Source organism: Excalfactoria chinensis, chromosome 3, assembly GCF_039878825.1.
Source record: "Excalfactoria chinensis isolate bCotChi1 chromosome 3, bCotChi1.hap2, whole genome shotgun sequence".
Classification (NCBI taxonomy): Eukaryota; Metazoa; Chordata; class Aves; order Galliformes; family Phasianidae; genus Excalfactoria; species Excalfactoria chinensis.
Window position 1 is genome coordinate 59,091,531 of NC_092827.1, and position 20,544 is coordinate 59,112,074.

Genomic DNA, 20,544 nt, shown 5'->3' on the forward strand with positions numbered 1-20,544 from the left:
CAGAGAAGGTCTGAGCTGTCAGCCCCTCTCACAGGAGTGAATCAGTCAGCAGAACAGCTTGGTGACAAAAGCTTACTATTAACTGCAGAACAGCTCCTCAGCACTCATCTCTTACATAGGTTTAAAGAAGTAGTACATTAAATCCATTAAGTGGTGCTTGGTTTTTCCTACATAACTACTGTAACAGAGAATTAAGTTAAAATTTAACTGTTATAATTCTTGCAAACTTAATTTTTTTTTAACACGCAAAATAGGCTTTCCCCTCATCCCCTATTTAAGTGTAACACCTGAGCCTGAGACAGTATGTTCCCATTCATCTCACACACTAAATAGTTTTAGTATTTCAGCTTAAGCTGCTAAAATGTAATAGCCCTTCAGGCCAAATGCACCCATCCACAAAAGAGACTTTAACAAAGGCATCTGAGGACTCCAAGATGTTCTTCAAAGGCGTGAAACATCTAGGTTTGAGTATCGCAGGTGTTCTGCCTTAAGATGGTGCTTGAGAGTTAGCAAATCAAACACACGAAAACAAAAGCATGGTTAGTTTTGCAACTTTACGTCAGTTTCTGCCTGCGCAGGTGATGAAGGTTGTGAAATCCTAAAGCCCTCTTCAAGATTCCAACCCCCTTTGCTGTATTGAGCGACTATTCAGTGTTACTTATGCAGTTAAGCTGTAACTGCAGCTTAAAATTTTGTATCAACCTGCTTCAACCTTGTACCTGCTGGCAGCTGCATCTCAAGTGGATTTGGGTTTGTTAAGTGATGAACTGTATAGTGACAGTGTGAGAGTATCTTCACTATTATACATAGAGATCCCAGACCAAGCCAGGAATACAAATGCATGAAGAATTAACTTGAGCCTTTGCAGCAAAATATGATAGTGCAGCAATCCCCATCTGCAATCTTCAGCCCTGCTTCAAGGTGGGCAGCTGACAGAGGTCCTGTGTAAGTTTACTGCATGACCTGATTAGCAGGGAGTTCTGTGGCAGAGACAAGATAAAATGCAGTTCTAGAAGCAAAAAAGCACTGTGACTCTTAAAAACTTTTACTTGATAATATATCTCACTTGTCTCATCCCCTACACACCTTCCTAGTTCAACTGAAAGAACTTCCTTCACTACAATTTGCACAGGTCAGTTAAACTCCAAAACGGGTCTATTGTAGCCCACAAGGATCATCTACGGAAGAGTGTAATAGCAGTAAATACAGAATGTGAGAAAAAGCAGACAGCAAGCCTGGTGTACCTGCAACTCTTAGAAACACAACTTTTAAATGACAAATGTAATTCAAAGTGAACCATCCTTTATAGAGACCACAACGGTGCTAACAGCTTCTGGTAGATGACATGAAGGACAACTTGTAGGAAGAAGTCAGAAGACGAGGCACTGCTACAATAGCAAAGAAAGCTAACAGTCAGGACTCCTGACTTCCAGCAGTTTTTGCAAGGAACCTCTCTACTGACCACAAGCATTTGGTCAACACGCCAGCTCTGCATATGAATAAAAAACTTTATGTGAATAACACCTCCCTAAGATCCCTGCAAAGATAACTTACATTCAGTCCAGATAAGAGCTTAAAGGAGGATGGTGTTCTTGCTAGCTTCAAGCATCTACCACCTGAAACAAAGATTCTCTGTCTCCATTCTAACCTAATGGTAGATACAGGACAACAGCCCAACAGTGGAAAGAGGAGTCAGATACTACGTGTCCACCTAAATGAGTTTTACTCATAGCTAAGTCACAAAGTTGCCTTCTAAAGCACATGGTACCTACCTGAGAACAACAGAGCTGAGTGACTTTGATAGAAACGACTTTGTGAAAAATGTTTTCCAGTTTTGCACACTTCACATGTAGGTGATTGATTTAGAAACTGTAAAAGCAAGTGGTGCACCAGTCACCTTTCCTAGACCCTCAAGACAAGGAAAGACTTCAGGTTGGAAACTACTGACCTGTGAGGTTCTTCTTCCCTGGATGGCATTAAGCATCTGTCAAGCACCTTGGCATCTTAGTCTGCAGACTGCTTAATGATGGCCTGGCAGCCACCAAAAAGATGGACTGAACTTGAGGTACTTGGATACCATAAATAACGTGCAGGGATGTAAAGACCAAAGCCACTGCCCAAAACACTTCAGGTGGCAGGAAAGAGAAAAGAGAAAAGAAAATCACTGTACCATAACTACACGTGGTACAACTGATGAGTATTAAGTATCTCATAAGCTTAAAGTCACCACATGGCATTACACGGTGATGCGAGCACAGTACCAGCGCTATTCACTCAGATGCATCATTTTCTACAGAACACCTCAGCCTCAAAAAAGCACTCTGTACAGTTGCAGCTTTAACTTCTTCCCCTAAGAAAGCAAAACACACAAGTATATATACAAATGTAACCATCATCCTGCTCCACTACGAACATCTCCCCTGCTAAGAACGCAAAGTCCCGTTTCAGCTCTTGCAGTTGAAAGCAGGCAGGGCGGCTCTACCAAGCTAATGTGGGATGAAGGCAAAGGCAGAACAAAGAGGGGCAATCTGCACTGCAGGAGCTGTCTCAGTTAAGTGACACTACAACTCCTGATGGAAAAGAGTCTCCTAACAAAACCATTTTTATACGTGTAGTTAAACCATTTCCTTTGATGACAGATGTTCTATTAGCAAAAAATATTTGTTTGGGTTGTTTTTTTGTTCTGTTTTGTTTAGGGGTTGTTTTGCTGGTGTCAGTTGTAGGTATTCAGATGCTGTAGACAAAGCTTTGCTTGCTAGGTGTAAAAACAACATACTTCCATATCCTTAACCAACATCACGATACCAGAAGAACAGCTATTCTATTCTACTTCTTCCTTCTCTCCACGAATATAGTATACACCAAAAGAAAAGGCCTACACAACAGTTTTCCTTTGCCTCTAGGAAACTGAGACCCTGCTGTCAACGTGACAGCTTAGGGGTTGACCACTCACCTACCATAACATCCACCAGGTCCCTATGCCAGGGAAACCAAGGCAAGAGAAAATGCAGAGCCATTCCTCATTTGCTGCTGCATCCCTGTGCAAGAGCATGTCCCAGGACCACTTCTTGGTTTGTGCTCCCAAAGCAGAGATACACCAGTAAGGTTTGATTGATGAAATGACAAATTACAGTGAGGAAGGTATTCCTGGAAAAGAAGATCAGACACTATCAGAAGAATTATATTTATTAAGCAAGAAGTTACTGGTGCTGTTGCACTTCCCCTGTAACATGATAGAAAGCATAACAAGATGGCAGAACAGCAGGGTCTTAAGCCACAGTGAGTGAGAATCTGGTTATAAACGATACCAGTAGGCACATAAGTAAGAGAATGAAACTGCTCACTGCTTAAGAAGGCCTATGAGATCCTCAGGTAAGCCAGTATCTCCAGAGGAGATATCCTTGCCTGCACCACCAGCCCTTAAATGAGGTCTGGGAAGGATCCTGGCTCCACCCCTTCCAGTCACTCAGGTACATTGCATTCACCTGACCTCCCCTGGCTTGGCCCTGCCTTCCCATCAGGTACTCGCTCAATCACTGCTTCAAGCCTTGATTTAGCATTTCCACTACACCCACTAACATAATAAATAAATAAATGTTGAATACTCGAAGTGGCAGCTGTGCCAATGGAACGGGCTTGCAGTATTGATAATAAACATTACTCCACAGTTTTACCACCACAGAAACACTACCCAGCACTGGGATGTGAACTTCTGGATCCCAGAAGCTTCAGTAGTTCCAGAAACTGTCCTGCAGGAGCGGATATGCACTGCTGGAGAGAGGAACAAGCAGAAACCCAGACACCGATCCTATCATCAACAGCAACACAACCAAGAGTGCTCTCGGGTTCATAACAACATCTGAAGCACTTTGATCTCTCCTTTCAAAAACTTAAAAAGATTAGGAAGTAAATCCTCAAAAAGTCACGTTATTGGTGAAATACAGAACTGCAGGGCAAATCAGGTTCTTTAGAGCTGGAGTTATCAATAATAAGCTCATTCTTCACCAGTTTCAGAGAATGCACAGAGGAGAATCTCACAGGAATGCTGACACAGAATTATCCCAGGGCAACAAAAAAGCAGGCCACCAAGCAAAACCAGCCAAGAGGCACCTGCCAGAAACACACCAACCTTCCCAAGTAGCCCATTCCAATTCAAATGAAAATTGCATCTCAAACTCTGTCCACTACCAAGCAACACAACTTCCAGCATCCACCTACTCTCTTTACTTTGCATTTTGTTTGCGGAAGCGAAACGCAAGAGATGTAAGGGGGAAAAATCTGCTAAGCAGACTAAAAGCCTTTCATTCTGCTGGTTAGATACAGTCTATTAGCTTCTATGGCGCTGCTGTGAGGGCTGCTGCACACACATCTCTTGCGCTGCTGCACAGCAAGGATACTAAAGGCAAGTTCAGAGAAGATGCAGCGCTGTCCAGCTTCCTCAAATTCAAAGTATCACAACAGCAGCAAACACTGACAGCTTTCGGCTCCGAGAAAATTAAGTTTTGCCGGTCGTTTTTAGGACTTGATTGTTTCTTTTTCAGGCACTGCTGGATAAATAAGCTGATATCTATGAGTTGCCCACTGCAAGCAGACTCCAGCTATAGCTATCCGGCCTTGTGTTAGTTCCAGTGCAGAAGCAGTCACACACATACACAACTCTTCCAGCCCGTGATCAATTCAGACCCCATTAGAACAACAGCAGCCCCGGCTGGATGCAGTCCCCCGATGAGCTACAGAGCAGACCAACGTGGAGCAGACCCCGCTCCCACCCTGCCCTCAGTTCACTTGCTGTCAAGACACTACCCTGAAAGCTTCGGCATCGGTTGTTTTTCCTCCACACAGCACAACGGATGCAACAACCGTGAAGACAGCAGCCCAGCCACAACCGGCACCCCCAAGTCAGACAGGTGCCTTGCGTGTGCTGCCTTAACTACACTGAAATGGTTGAGAGACCTAAAGAACAAAAATAATTAAAAATTATCGCTCCGCTGCCGGCCAAACGCCTCCCAACGAGCTTCCAAGCAGCACGCTGCCCCGCCAGCCCCGCACCCGGCCCCGAGCGGGGCTCCGCCACACGCCGCGGCCCGCAGGGACCCGGTCTCGGCATCGCCCGCTGCCGCCCGGGCTCCGCAGCGCAGCGCGGCGCATCGCGGGCGTCAAGGAGACGAAGGCCTCGGCCCGGCCCTCCGCCTCCCCGGGAACGGGCCCTCTGAGAGGCGCGGAAGGCAGGCCGCGGCCCCGCGGGACGCACCTGTGGCTGCCGCTTCTCGCGGCCGTTAAGGCCGTTGAGGCCGCGCCACCGCGCGGAGCCGCCCCCGCCCGGCGGCGAGCGGAGCAGGGCGGCGGGGGACCGCACCGCCCCCCCCAGCTACTCCGCGCCGCGCTCCCCCCCGGGAGTTTTAAAGGGGCCGCGAACCCGGCCCCGCAGCCCCGCGCACCGGCAGCCCCCAGCGGCGGGGCCGTGCCCGGCGGCGCGGGCGGAGGGAGGGAGGAGCGGAGGGGGGGGGGGTGGGTGGCGGCTGCTGGCGCCGGCGCCGCCGCCACAGCGCTCGCCGCCTCCCCTCCCCCCCGGCGGGGGCTCCTCGCTGCAGCCTCTGTGCTCCGCTCTCGGTCATGTGACCCTAACGTAACCGGACAGGAAAAGCCGCCGCCGCCGCCGCCGCGCTGACTCCGTTGTTGCTGCTGCTGCTGGGCGCGGAGACGGCGGCGGCGCGCGCGGCACCAGGCGCCTCGGCGGCCCGCGCCCCCAGGTGAGCAGCGCCCGCGCCGCCGCGCGTGGACCGCCCGCACGTGTGTGCCCGGCCCCGCGCACCGGGACGGCCGGGCCCGCGCTGGAGCGAGGCGAGGCGGAGGGGCGGGCGGGGGCGCGGCGCGGTGCGGCCCGTCGGGCCCGGCCCGCATTGTGTGCGACGGCCCGGCCGCGCGGCGGCGGGGCGACGGGGTGAGGGGCCGCTGCTCCTCCGCCTGGCAAAGCCCCGGGGCCGAGCCGGGCCGAACGGCCGGCTCCATCCGGGGCACGGCACGGGGGGGGGGGGGGGATGGGCCGCGCCGGGAAAGGAGGGGGGGGGGCGGGGGGGTGCCGCGCGGGGAAGGGGGCGACGGGGTGAGGGCCGGGGAGAAGGCTCGGAGCGTCCCGTCGCCGCGCCAGGCCGGGCCGGGCTCGGCCGGTTGGAGCCCGGCGCGGGGCGGCCCCCCCTGCGGCGGCATCCGGCGCGGGGAAGGGCGGGGGAGGGGGAAGGGAGCCGCGCGCGCGGCGGGAGGGGCGGCCCCGCCTGTCTCTCCTCGGCAGGGCTGGGCGGCCCCGGCGGCGGCGGTTCCCGTCTCGCGCGCCCTGGCGGCTCCGCTCGCGCTGCGTCTCGCGCCGTCTCCGTCCGTCCGTGCGCGCGTGGCGTGCGCGGGGGGGGGGGCGAGAGGGAGAGGGGAGGAGGGGCGGGGCTCAGCCAGTGAGAACGGCGCGCGGCCGCCCGGCCTTCCGCCCCGGCGGCCAATGGGAGGGCGCCGCCACCCCGGGCCACAGGGGCCGAGCGCGACTCCGGGGGAGGAGGGGGAGGAGAGCGCTGCCGGGCGGCCCCGCCCCCCCGCCGAGAGCGGCGCCCCGCGGCGCGCGCTGCGGCGCCGGCAGGCGGCGGGAGCGCCCGGGCCGCGCGCGCCCGTTCCCTCCTCCCACCATCCCCCCCCCGCCGTTCTCGGGCCGCGCGCGTCCCCATTGTGGTGCGAGGGGCGGCGGCGCGCGGGGCCGCTCCTACCGGGCTCCGCGCTCACGGGGCCGCGCGGCGCCGCCGGGCCCGCCAACTGCTCGCCGTGACCGAAAGGGGCGCCCTCGGCCTCCAGAGCGAAAGGAGCGCGGTGGGCCGTCGGGAACGGGACGCCTCTCTGAGCTGTTTGAGGAGAAACGGAGCGGCGCGGCGCTCGCTGAGGGCGCCGAGCAGCTGTTTCCTGTCAGCGCTGCGCTCGCCGCCCGCCGGGCCCAACTCTCACCCCTCTGCCGTTGGCGATGGGGCCGCCCCACCGCGGGCTCCCGCCCGGCCCTGCCTGCCGCCTGTCCGCCTCCCCGTGTTCTCTCTTGCACCGTGCAGTTTCCTGAGAGTATAATTCTTGCCCTTTAACTTCAAAGCGGTTAAACGATCGTTAAATATACACAGAAACGCGGTACCGCACACGCGTACAGACACCGGGTCATTTTGAGTAAAGGTTAGTTCGCACCTCTGAGGAAGGGCAGTGGCTTCTCGGCTACTGCGGAGTCTCCTGCTTGGATAAGGGTGAAGCCATAGGCTAAACAAACTGGGGATGATAATAACTGGAGAGGATCCTCTCTGCCTGGAGCTCCCCCAGCAATGGTTTTCCCTGCTTGTCAGTTTTCCCTTTCTGTGTGCAAACGGCACCGAGCATCAAAGAACTGAAAGTGGAGCACACACGGAATAAAATCCATCTTGAAACTACAGTAGAAGCCTTGCAAGTTTTCCTCAGTGTGGCAAAGTTTACCTGCATGGAGCCTGGTGTGGGTTTAACCAACACTGAGCATGAGTTGTGTTCCCACTGACAGAGCACGTGGAGAGAGAGGGATGGGACCTCAGCGTATTGCTTGTACTAACAGAATTAGTCAAACTCTAACCAGTGTGGGCAGCCAGCAAGGATGGAGCCGTTCCTGTCACCCCTCGGCTCTCCTGCTGTGACAGACAAGATTCGGGCCCTTACATAGAGTCATAGAATTGCTCAGGTTGGAAAAGACCCTAAAGATCATCAAGTCCAAGCACAACCTAACCATACTACTCTAACCCTGCTAAATCATGTCCCATATCATGCTGTAGCTGATCTCAGTAAGTAAATAGCTGACAAGTGAAACAATTGACACTTCTTTTTCTGAGAGTCCGGAAGTCTTGCCGATACCCAGAATTAATTCATGTTGTCAGCCTAGAAAGAGTCAGGTATTCAGCTGGTAATTCCCAGGAGAGGCCTTAACTATCAGGAAAGCTCAGTGATTTCATGGTAGAGTTCACATTCAGCCAGGTGGACACCTAGAGTTTAGGTTAAAGGTATTTAGAGAGGCTGAAGAATCCTGTAAAAAGTTAGCCGACTTGGCTCTTGGCATCCCTGCAGGAGACTGGTATCAGATGAGTGGATTGTTCAAATTGGTACCCAGATGCTTTGTTCTCATTAAAAACAGATGTTTTCAGTACTTATTAGTTGTTCTTCCTCTCCTTCGGCTATTTGTTTTTCTGTATTTAAGCCTCCCCTAAGCATTCGCAGAACCTTCTGTTCCCGGCTCTGCTTTGCTGTTTAAACCTGGGCAAATCACTTGCACCTTTGTGAGCTGCATTGTGTGTCGTGAAACAGAGATCCTTGCGTGTTTGCAAGGTGTCACCAATGTCACTGCTCGGGTTAAGAAGTGTTACTTTTGCAGATCGTACAGATACTAGAGGAAAGTATCTGTGAAGGGAGATCTTCTGTTGCATCTCCCTACCTACTGTTATGTTTTACATGAAAGCCGTTTGCTTTTCAGAGCGTGAAAAAAATGGATTTGGCCAACCATGGACTTATTCTGCTGCAGCAACTAAATGCTCAGAGAGAGTTTGGTTTCCTGTGTGACTGCACGGTTGCTATCGGCGATGTCTACTTCAAGGCACACAAATCAGTTCTTGCTTCTTTCTCCAACTACTTCAAGATGCTGTTCGTTCACCAAACCAGGTAAGTATGGGAAGCCCAACCTGACTGATAAAAAGTTGTTCAGTTAGCTTGAAACCTGCAGTGTTCTTTCTGCTTCTTCATATGCCAGAATGAATCTAGAATCTGTTTCAAAGCTGGACTGTGATTCACTAACAGTAGTAACTCAGGAAATGTTCTTTATCCTTAAAAAGTCCAGTTTTAAAGATTTCAAGGACGGAAGTAAATTTGCACTTTAGAGACGGGCAGATGTAGCAGACTGGGCTCCATCAGGAGCATACAACAGTCACTGGAAGACGGTGCTGCCAGTTTATTTTTGGCTAATGTATCAGAGTTCAGAAGCGGTTAGAGAGCTCAAGCAGAGGGCACACCTCAAGAAAGGGAAGAATTGGCTATGATTTCCTCCTCACCTACTGTGGTTAGGGCATTCAGACTGCAGTGCACAGTCATGGCTGCTTCTGGATTTGTCTTTTATTTAAGATGTGCTTAATGTAAAAGCTGCAGATAACTGAAAAACAAGTAGAATCCCAGCAGCCCTCTCATTAACCAAGTTAACTTGGTTAGCCTAACCAAAATGCTCCCGATTTTCTTTCTTATCTTGTGATCCTCACCTTTCTTTTTACACAGAGATCCAGCAGGAGGACTGGTGGGTGTTTCAGACTAGAGTATCCTAAAGATTGATGCATAGGGCGTGCTCTACCTTGAAAGATGGCATTGGTTTCAGTTCTGTTAGGCTGAAGAGGGCATCACAATCACAAACCGCCTTACTTGCTGATTGCTCTAAGGGACTGATGCATTTTACCAAGTATACTCCTGATGCTGCTACCTTTTCTTCCTCCCTGTTCAAGGAAAGAAACTACTGTTGTTGTTTTACAGGGAGCCTGGCCTTTGTGCATTAGATGTAGCTCAGGCTACATCTCTTGCTTCCAACCATCAGGAAATTCATACCATGTCCTGCATGGTTCTGGATCCTCACACGGCTTAGGCAAGGTGTTAACACACATTTGCACAGCTGTGACTAGAAGCACTAGTAAGACATAGAAGCCAAACAGGGACATGTCAGATGAATTTTGTGTGGTTTCAGGGCTAAGAACCGAGACTGTGAATTTAGACACCAGTGCTGGGAGGTTTTAATTTGGCTGCAGATGTATTTAAACACACAAAAAAGGGAAAAATATCTTTGCAATTTATGAAATACATCGATGTGTCAACAAATCTATCGCATAGCAGCCATTGAGAAAGGTGCTATTTGCAGTGGGACAGCCTCATCTTTCTAGGCAGTTAGTTTGCTGAGGGGAAAAAAGTCATCTTGCAAATGGCCAAGCATTTCTCTTATCACAGATTCTGCCTTTGGAATTTTAAGTATACTGTTCTGATTTTCACCAACACTTGAATAAGTTAAATCTGATGGAAAGCGTTCTCCCAATCTGTTATTGATCATTTTGTTTCACTTTCCAGTGAATGTGTCCGTTTGAAAGCAACCGACATACAGCCAGATATCTTCAGTTATCTCTTGCATTTGATGTACACTGGGAAGATGGCACCACAGCTCATTGACCCAGTTCGACTAGAGCAGGGAATAAAGTTTCTGCATGCATATCCACTAATTCAGGAGGCCAGCCTTGCAAGTCAGGGAACTTTTTCTCACCCGGATCAAGTTTTTCCATTAGCATCTTCATTATATGGCATTCAGATCGCGGATCACCAGATCAGACATCCCGCTAAAGTTACATCGGCAGCTGACAAACTCGGGCGAGAACCAAGGCCACAGACTTCCCGCATGACCCAAGAACAGGTTTCTGAAGGCTCACAGCTCTCACAGTTACCTACATCTCTGCCACAAGTCAGCAGGACAAATATGGCCACTTCCGACCAATTGCCATCATCTTTATCTCCAGAATTGGTATCTGCCGCTGGTAATAATTCACCTGCGGGAGAGGAAGCCAACATGGAAGCATCTTCTTCAGACGAACAGCCTGCGTCACTCACGATAGCACATGTCAAGCCGAGCATCATGAAAAGGAACGGAAGCTTCCCCAAGTACTACGCCTGCCACCTCTGTGGTCGCCGGTTCAATTTACGAAGTAGCTTGCGTGAACACTTGCAGATCCACACGGGAGTTCCCTTCACGTCTAGCCAGCAGGGAGAAAGCAATGTTTCTTTGTCTCTCTGTAACAACACGGCTGAGAAGGATGCTATGGAAGTGCCTGAAGCTGGGATGATTAGTGACAGTGAGCTGCAGCAGATCTCAGACTCTCCAATAATCGATGGGCAGCAGCAATCAGAGACGCCGCCCCCCTCGGATATTGCAGACATAGACAACTTGGAGCAGGCAGATCAAGAGAGGGAAGTAAAAAGACGGAAATATGAATGTTCCATCTGCGGTCGTAAATTTATTCAGAAAAGCCACTGGAGGGAGCACATGTACATACACACTGGCAAACCCTTCAAGTGCAGCACTTGCGACAAGAGCTTTTGTAGGGCTAACCAGGCTGCCAGACACGTGTGCCTAAACCAGAGCATGGACACGTACACGATGGTGGACAAACAGACTCTGGAGCTCTGTACTTTTGAGGAAGGCAGTCAAATGGACAACATGCTAGTACAGACCAACAAGCCCTACAAATGTAACTTGTGTGACAAAACATTTTCGACTCCCAATGAAGTAGTCAAACATTCGTGCCAAAATCAAAACTCTGTCTTCACACTAGAAGAAGATCGCTCCATTCTGCTAGGTGGTGGGGACACGGAAGCCACAGAGACTGATAATGCAGTGTTAGCCTCCATCAAAAAGGAGCAGGAAGCAGTGTTGTTAGACTGAATGTGAAATCTATATCAATTTTCTAAAGTTTCTTTACTCATTTTTATTAAATCGATTTTTTCTCCCCCTGGCCTCTTACCTCACTTTCCCCCTGCCATCTCTTCCACCAACCTTCCCACCCTTTGTCTTCAACAACCAGAACTGTACTGGCACATTATGAAATTGGACTTTGCCTCTCCCACCAAAGCAAACAAAAAGCTCTTGCATCAAACTACAACATAATTGATTTTAATACAAAGGAACACGTGAAAAATAATCCAGATAACTATGTTGATAGTATTAGTTAATCCAAATTTAATAGATTTTAAATGAAATTTAGATCACTCGAAAGTGTATTTAGATACAGTGATGACTGTAACAAGAAACAGAGTACCGGCTTGGTAAGCAAGGAATATGTTATATACGTTAGTTTCCCTGGTAAAAGAAGTTTGAGAAGATCTGGCTGTTTAAACACCGTGCTTTTTAGAACTCCACATGCACATCGATTTAAGATAATAACTTAAAAACCTCAGAATTTCTCCTCATTGAAGCGAATGCAAAAAGTTGTTAGTTGGGTTAAAAAGAGCTGAGAGTACCGAGTTTCTTTTAGCCTTATATTTTCCTTCAAGGATGCCTTTGGGTATCTGTTTCAGATAGCATGATTGATTCAAGCCAAGTAGTTACTTAGTCAAATTTTGACTTAAGTAGCTGTAATAATAATGTGATGGCAATCTTTATATATATATATATAAACTATCGTATATGTATAAAGATTTATATATATATATGGAAAGTGTTTGTGTGTATATTTGGTACAGGTAAATAAATGCACACATCCTTTTTAAGCAACTGGCCGCCTGCTCTCCAGTTCAGCCCGGAAAGTATTTTAGTTGTCTGACTAAAGTAGTCGTTGCACAGATTTTAAATCAAATGGGAAACGTCCTGAGCTGTGTGCATTTTTATTGGCCTGTAGAACAGAAGCTGTTGGATAAGCGTCGTCACCCAAGATACAAAGGAAACCAGAGAAGCGACATCCCAGTGGGCACTGTACCCTCATCAGTGCAGCACGTGCGCGTGTTGTTAGGTAGAGTTTTGAGTCATTACTGATGAGAGGAGAGAGAAAAACGGCATTGCCTTACTGGGGCAAGGAAAGTCCATGGTTTCATTTGGTATGATTGCATGAGGTAAGATGAAGCGGTTACAGAGATGTTCTAGCGATGGGGGAATCATGGTTGTTTTAAAGCAAATCCGTAGTGTTGACTGGCAAGTTCTGCTCTTTGAGAGTCCCGTTATTTTCAAAGCCAAAGTCCGCAAAAACGGCAAAGATGAATTATGTAATTTTAGTTACTGATGATGATAGCACTGTGTCTTTGTGTTAAAAATCAAGTTGTTGATTCTTCTTATTTTGTATGAAATGCCCAGATGTTTTGCTCGTAGCATAAAAAACAAAACTGACAGCCGCAACGGAGTCCACCTCGCAAATACTGGGCCAGCAGAAGGTTGAAACGGACAGAACAAAGTGCCCCATGGTAAATGGAGGCACTGTGCTTTGGGGGGAGGGGTGGGAGAGGGCAAGTCACAAACCACAGCTCTTCTCTGTGTATACATTTAAACTGAATATCATTTTGTGTATAGTTAAGTTCTCAGATTTGTAAGTTTTTATACATCATTTCATTGAATAAAAACTGAATTAAAGGGAATGTGATTTATTGAGTTGCAGGTGAAAGGCTGTTGGGTTTTACCTTCCTGAAATAATTCTTATCTAATGAGTATAAAAGCCAAGCAATGTATTCTGCATTCAGAATAAAACCTTTCACACATATGAACAAATAACTTACTAACGACTTAAAACAGTGGATAGAGCACTACATACTTGTTGTTTTAAGTGTGCTTGCAGCCCGGAAGACCAACTGTGCTCTGGGCTGCATTAAAGGAGGAGTGCCCAGCAGGGAGAGGGGAGTGATTGTCCCCCTCTACTCAGCTCCTGTAAGGCCCCATCTGCAGTACTGCATCCAGGTCCAGGGCTCCCAGCACGGGAAGGACATGGAGCTCTTGGAGCAGGTCCAGAGTACAGCCACTAAGATGACTAGAGTACCTCCTCTGTGAGGAGAGGTCGAGGGAACTGGGATTGTTTAACTTGGAGAAGTGTCCGGGGAGACCTTCAACAGACTTGAAAGGTGAGCTCAGATGAATCTAATGAGGCTTGATTTAGGTTGGATGTCAGAGGGAAGTTCTTTACTATGAGAGCAGTGAGGTGCTGGCACAGGCTGCCCAGAGGAGTTGTGGATGCCCTGTCCCAGGAGGTGTTCAAAGCCAGGTTGGATGGGGCCCTGGACAGCCTGGTCTAGTATTAAATGTGGAAGCTGCTGGCCCTGCCTGTAGCAGGGGGGTTGGAGATTCATGATCCTTGAGGTCCCTTCTAACCTGGGACATTCTGTGATTCTGAGATGTCATTGGGGCCTTCCAGTACTTGGAGGGAGCATACAAACAGGCGTGGAAAAGGCTGTTTATGAGGGTAGATAATGTCAGGACAAGATGGTTTGTAACTGACATGGGAAGTTTAGGTTAGATGTTAGGAAGAAGTTATTCCCCCAGAGGGTGGTGATGCACTGGAACAGGTTGCCCAAGGAGGCTGTGGATGCCCCATCCCTGGAGGCATTCAAGGCCAGGCTGGATGTAGCTCTGGGCAGCCTGGTCTGGGGGTTGGCGACCCCGCACATAGCAGGGGGTTGAAACTACATGATCATTGTGGTCCTTTTCAACCCAGGCCATTGTATGATTCTATGGTATTGAGTTTGTTATGTCTTCTATTAGAGTAATAGATCCAAAATCAGTTCATTTCACATCAACATATAAAAGCATTTTCAGGTAAAAATATACGGAACGTAGCATTACCCATTTAAAGCCTTTCCTTACATTCTTTAACTTCTTTAAATATGGGTTTGGAGGAGCTGTTGTTTTTATTTATTTTTAATTCCCTCTCAGTCCAAAATGCTCTCAGAACAGGAAAAAATATATATATCCTAAATCTTTCTTTATTCAGAATATGCTCAGGGTTTTGAGGTAGCAGTATTTTAGGGGATTAGCCACAGGTTCACTTCAAAAATGACCACAGCTGCAAAAGGTGTTGTTATCAGATAGTGCATCACCAAGTGATCCTTTAAGAGCTCCAGGTGAGCTCCTATGTAAAATGCAATGGTTGAGCTCAGCTCCCTGGTTGCATTGGGAGCGTACACATGGCTACACCAATTTTTGTGAGCTGTTCAGCAGCCCCTGGTCCATACTTTAATTTAGCTCAAACCACTTCAACTGAATGATAATCAGACCAAAAAAAAATGTGTTGTCTTTTTGTTGTTGTTTCTATTCCCTGTTCCAACTCCAGAGAGGCCTTCAGGCAACTCATGGATCAGGCAAGGGCAGAAATGAACAGGGAAGAAAATCACCAAAGCCAGTGCTGCTGTTGGTAATACCTAGGGTGAAGGAGATGTAATGTTATAATGACAGGAAACACAGGAATAACAGCAAGGTGACAAAGTCCTAGGCTGCAGCAGAGGAGGACAAGCCCAAATACAGCAGTTCTAGATACAGAAATGAAGGAAGAAAACACATACCTTTGGAAAGCCTCAGGTAGGCAGGAATTTCCAGCAAGCTTCCAATGCCAGCCCTTATATGAGGACTGGGAAGGGACAAATCCCAGCTCCACCGCTTCTAGTCACTCAGGTGCACTGCATACACCTGAACTCCCCTGGGTTGGTCCTGCCTTCCCACCATGAGCTCCATCACTGCTTCAGGCTGTGAGTTGACATTTCCACTATAGAGATAGGCAGTGATGACTCCCTCCTCTGCTGGGCTGTTTGGCTTTATAAGCTGGTGAGCTGCTGAAAACAAGCTGCAGGGGAGGAAGCTTCTAAAGGAGTAACACGAATTTCCCTGACGCTGTTGCGCAATGGTTTGACAACGGTGTTAAAAATAGCGAGGAAATTTAAACAGCGTTCGTTTTACATTAAGTTGCCGTCTCGATGTTCGGACTAGCACCCAATTCCGTCACAGCGTCGCGTACGTACGACGTCCAAAGGTCACCTCGGTAAGAAGAAACTCGCCCCTCATGAGGCGCGGGTTCCCCTCACGCCGTACCGGCCTCGGGGCGGCGGGCGGGGCTGGCTCGGGCCGGAAGCCGGGCAGCTCCGTGGCGGCCGCAGCCGCCGTCTCCAGGCAACGCGGAAAGGGCACGGGGCGGGGCGGCCGGTAGCAGCTGCGGCCCGTTCCGTCGTTCACTGCCGGCTATTGAGTGAGCCGCCAGGGTGCGGCTCTCCGCCTGGGAAACCTGTCCGACCGTCCCACCTTGGGGTCTGCTTACCTTACGGCTGACCTGAGCCGACCGACCGGCCGCGGCGTCAGAAGCGACAGAGAGCGGGGCTGCCCTTCACCGGCTCGCTGTGCGGAACGGGGAGCAACAGCGGGGCAGTCCTGAGGGCTAAACTGGTCAGGAAGCAGTCAGTCATACTGTAAAACTGCCACCGAACATCTGAGGACACCGCCTTTCCTGTTTGGGGTGGTTTGGTTTTGTTGTTTGTCTTTTCACGTGGGTTTATGTTTGTTTTGTTTAAGGCTGTTCTTTGCTTTTGGTTTATTTTGATTGCTTCGTTGGCTTTCTGGTTGCTGTTTCCTCTAACGACGGTGGGAACACGTATGGCATAGAAATAACAGCAGGGTGGTTTGCGTTTCTGGAAGCATTTGACGTGTTGGAGGTTTCTGTGATAACACCAAAGGGTGGATGTATCATGTCCCCTCTGAGGGCTGCTGCTTCTCACCCCCACAGCTGGACAGCAGAAGGTCCAAGGATGCTCCCAGGAAGACATACAGGTCAGAGATGATGTTTGTATTGCTCGGTGCTCCAGGAACTGTGAGGTGAATCCTGCTGCTAGAGAGCTTCCTTTTAAAGGAGTCACTTTCTGCCCCAAAAGGAACTTGTCCAACAGAAAGTAGAAGTTCTCAAGACCCGTATTTGTGTCTCAGCACAAATTCCTGATGTGGAAGGGTTCAAATGCATGGGGAAGTCACTCAGTGTTGCAGTATCACCTGGATCGTTGTGCTCCTTCTGATGTTCCAGAAAGAGAGCGGGACATGACTGGCATAATGTGCATCTGGTCTCCACTGGAGTGCTTACACCAGCTGAGGTTTTGCATGGTGAGAGAAAACAAGTGCAGCTGCTGCTGCCAAGTGGATTTATTTGCTCCGGCATGTAACTTACTTGCAGTGCTAGACCTCAGCGGTGACACCGAAATGAGTAATGACTGCATTTATTTCCTCTTGCTGCCAAGGAACACAATCAAATGTGGTTCTGAGGACCAAGAAATAGGGTTACGATACCACAGACTCTTAGGACTGACGTCTCAGCTACTCAACATAAGAGAGAAGGGTCATTTGCAAGAGTGACACTCTAGGCATTAAGCTGTCACTGGGATAGCACTGAGGGCTATGGATTGCTCTGACTGAAGCAAGAAGCACCAACTTGCAAGCAGTGCATAAGAAGGCAGTTCCTCACAGTTTGTCTTTAAAACTTACCAGCTGAGCGTCAAAATTATTCTTCAGTGTCCAGTGGGATAAACAGGGAGGCATTTCTTGGTGTCAGCCTGCAAGAGGAAACGTGCTAAGATTACACAAGTGAGTTGCTCCAGCTACTCAAACTCACAAAGGCTCTAGGGAGTAACCAGAGCAAGCTGGACACCTGCTGAAGAGAGGCTTACATCCAGGAATGACGCTCTCTCCAGCTGACAGGGACATTTGTGGCAAAGACTTGTGCTGCAGCCAGCCACCCTAGACCTATCCAACAGGCCACAAGCTCAGTGCTAGCTTAGACTGAAATTCTGATGCAGAAAAACAACCATCTGGAAAAAGTCATCTAAAAGCAAACGAGGGGCCATAGTCTGCACCTTAAGCCAGGGCTGTGCATTTTGGATGAGGCTCAACTTGCAACTAAGGTGTAAGGTTCGGATGGAAGGGGAAACAAAGCCAAAGCTTCTCACCAGCATGAGGCTGCAAAAGAGCTGTTGAAGGAAGGGGAAAGGTGCAAAAAGGCCATGTAACAACTGTGGGGGGAAGCACAGGCACAGGATACAGCCTGTTCAGCTGGAATGACGCCGAACAAGTATTTCAAGCGTTGCAACACGAAATTGAATGCGTTATTTCTCCCTTTCTCTTTCATTTCTTTCATCATGAAGTGGTCAAAGAGATCTGCCACATCTTGAAGCAGTTGTGCCTTAGCATGGAGCACACAGGCAGCTATCATCAGCGTTAAAGGTATTGCTTTTTAGTGACAATGGCAAAAAAGGTGAAGTCTTCAAAAGCGCAGATGTTAGCACCCCTGATTTAGACCTTGTAGACAAAGCTTCTGGCTCTGCCACAGCCTTGCCTGTTCTTCTCTAGGACCAGCATCTCTTCAAGTGCTACAAAGATACTTAGCACATCCAACAGGAAAAGGCTTTATTAACAACTTGCTCTTGTAAGAACATCTTATTTTCCCAAGCATTTCTCAGAGACGGAGATTAAGAAGGTCTTCTGATTTAAGCAAGTGCACAAAATAGCCCAGGGAAATAATAAACCTGTCATCTTTTTCCAATTCAGATTTCATTGAAGTGCAAAGAGCTTTGGGAATGAGGCACTCTATGATGGAAAGAAACATTCGTGCCCTTTTGGATTTCTAGTAAGCTTTGCTGGAGGGGAAGTGTATTTGTATATCAAATCCCATACATCCTTGCAAGACAAGCATTTTCTCTATCTAAAAACATTGGAAATCACATATTTTACCTGCCAGAATAACCATGTTAAACTGCAGGCTAGAGGCCAGGGTAAAAAGAGAGATTATTAAAGCAAAGAGTAAAGCAAAACTTAAGTGACAATGAGAGTCAGTAAGAAGGAACGGAAATCCATGGCCCCATGATTATATTGATAAGCAATGCTGGCTTTAATCTCCATTTCCCTAGTTTAAAATAGCAGTGGGGGAGATGAGTTGCAGGGACCCAAATATCACTTGGAAAGGAGGAAGTTATTATTTCTTTAAAAGCTACTTACATATTCAAGGCCTCCAGAGCCACTGAGTTCTGACTGTGTGGACTGTCACAAGATCTACCTTCTTGCCAAATATCGTCTTCCCATGTCTGTTTTCTCACCTTCCACTGACAGGTAACGTTCTTCTTCCTCTCTGTGTGTTTGCTGATCTGTGTATTGGCCTACGATATACATAACTTCTATCATTCTCCTGGGCCATTTTCTGCAATCGTTTCTTCCTAATCCCAAGTTGCTCGATTTGCATTTCCATTGAAATGCCATCAGGATGATGTATTCAGAGACCAGTTCTGGCCTTGTCCTTCTTTTGGCATTTCAGAAATCAACAACATGTGTCTTGCTATACTTTCTGCAGTTGCGTAACTTGCTGCAGACTGTAAAGGCAGCTCTGTGTTTCACTATTCTTGACTGCTGGAGCTGTACTTCTTTATTCATTATTTCTTCCTCATGAGAAATGGATGACCCAGCTGCGTACCTTTCAGAAGATCAAGTCTGTTGCTGCTGGGTGAGCTTTCTCCTACAGACTTGTGCTGCACTGACACCAAGGCAGCTGCATCCACCCAGTCATGTTTTGTACTCTATGGGTTCTGCCATCCCACAGCCCAACTTGTCAAGTTCACGGTGCTGAAGCTGGTTGTCTGACAGAGGCAAGGCTGCCACAGCTCTGTGTTCTCCGTTCCAGCCAGGAAGTTGTATTCCTAGTAGAGCCCCCCTCACAAACATACGTACACAGGACATATGTACCATACAGAGTAATAGATCATGGGTTAAAGAAGCCTGAACAGTCTCTTCATAGCATCCCAGGCTGAGCAAGGCACTAGAGGAGGGCAGGTGGACACCACTTTATGGTGCAGCAGGGAACCACGTGCTTCTATCACTCATTGATTTCTCCCAGCGCTGCTGCAGGATTCAGGCTCTTGTTTTCTAGAGTGAGTTATAGAGTGGCCAACCTATTATAATGATTCTTAGAACAAATGCTCTCCAAGATCCTGAAGTCTCCAGCACAGCATGTAGCTCCTCGAAAGCACACATAACCATTGGGCAATAGCTCAACAGGGACAGTTCTTCTCCCACCTGCCACTCTGTCTCCCCAGAAGATTAACTCCTCACTGAATCCTCGGTTGTTTGGTTTTCGTGGGGTGTTTTTTTTCCCTCTTTTACCGAACCGCAGGAGTGCTATGACAGGCGTTCACAGCCCGGTTAACAGGTTCCGCCAAGCGGCCGTCTCCTAAGGCACCACTGATGCGTTACCCCACAGTGACCTCTGGTGGTACTAGTAATGTTTCCAGCTCTTCGTCCGATGCAGCACGAGCAGAGGGCTGTGATAAGCCTTGTGAGACGCGAGGAAATACACCTCGAAGCCCTTGCCAGATGAAAGCAAACGTCCTCCTGTCTGCCTCCTGTCCTTCCATATCGATAGTTTTCATTCACTAAAATTCGTACGTGAAGTTCATTAAACAATGATTGCCTGTATCAATTGTGCTGGAAACAGCCATGGTGAGCAGTCTGCCAGCAGCACTCAGAGCTCTGCGATAGAATTAGTATCATAAAATGGCCTGGGTTGAAAAGGACCATAACGATAATCTAGTTCAACCCCATGCTATGTGCAGGGTCGCCAGCCACCAGACCAGGCTGCCCAGAGCCACATCCAGCCTGGCCTTGAATGCCTCCAGAGATCTGCTGGTTTGTTGTCCTTTGCCCTTAGGGTGCTATACAGGACACACAGGAGAGCTGTATGGCGATGAGACTCACCAATTAGACTTCTTTCAGCTGTTTCATCAGTTCAGCATAAAGACAGTTGGCATCAATGTGAGGCAAGCAGTGGCGTTGTCCCTGTTCACTATTTTCCCTGTAGGTTCCTTCAATAAATCCACATCTAAGATTCTGTGAGAACCTAAAGAGTAAAACAGACTAGCCAGTGAGTGGGTGGTGACATTCCCATTGCTGCCTATGATGGAAAAACTTGTTTTGTGAAGGAAGGGAGTCCTTTGTAAGTGTCCTCATCAAGCAGCTATGTT

General features: G+C 48.6%; 1 protein-coding gene across 1 annotated transcript; it reads left to right on the forward strand.

Moving 5' to 3' along the window:
* The first annotated feature begins 5,510 nt into the window (after nucleotides 1-5,510).
* Nucleotides 5,511-13,300, forward strand: ZBTB2 (zinc finger and BTB domain containing 2). The gene is made up of 3 exons (XM_072332119.1): nucleotides 5,511-5,750; nucleotides 8,501-8,685; nucleotides 10,120-13,300. Exons 2-3 carry the CDS (start codon nucleotides 8,513-8,515, stop codon nucleotides 11,480-11,482), a joined length of 1,536 nt encoding a protein of 511 aa, XP_072188220.1. The 5' UTR covers nucleotides 5,511-5,750; nucleotides 8,501-8,512; the 3' UTR covers nucleotides 11,483-13,300.
* Nucleotides 13,301-20,544: the final 7,244 nt, after the last annotated feature.

Excerpts from the sequence above, each read along its gene's own strand:
- ZBTB2 (XM_072332119.1), top strand. The coding sequence starts at position 8,513 with ATGGATTTGGCCAACCATGGACTTATTCTGCTGCAGCAACTAAATGCT. Across the intron at positions 8,686-10,119 it reads CTGTTCGTTCACCAAACCAG|TGAATGTGTCCGTTTGAAAG; the intron begins GTAAGTATGGGA and ends TTCACTTTCCAG.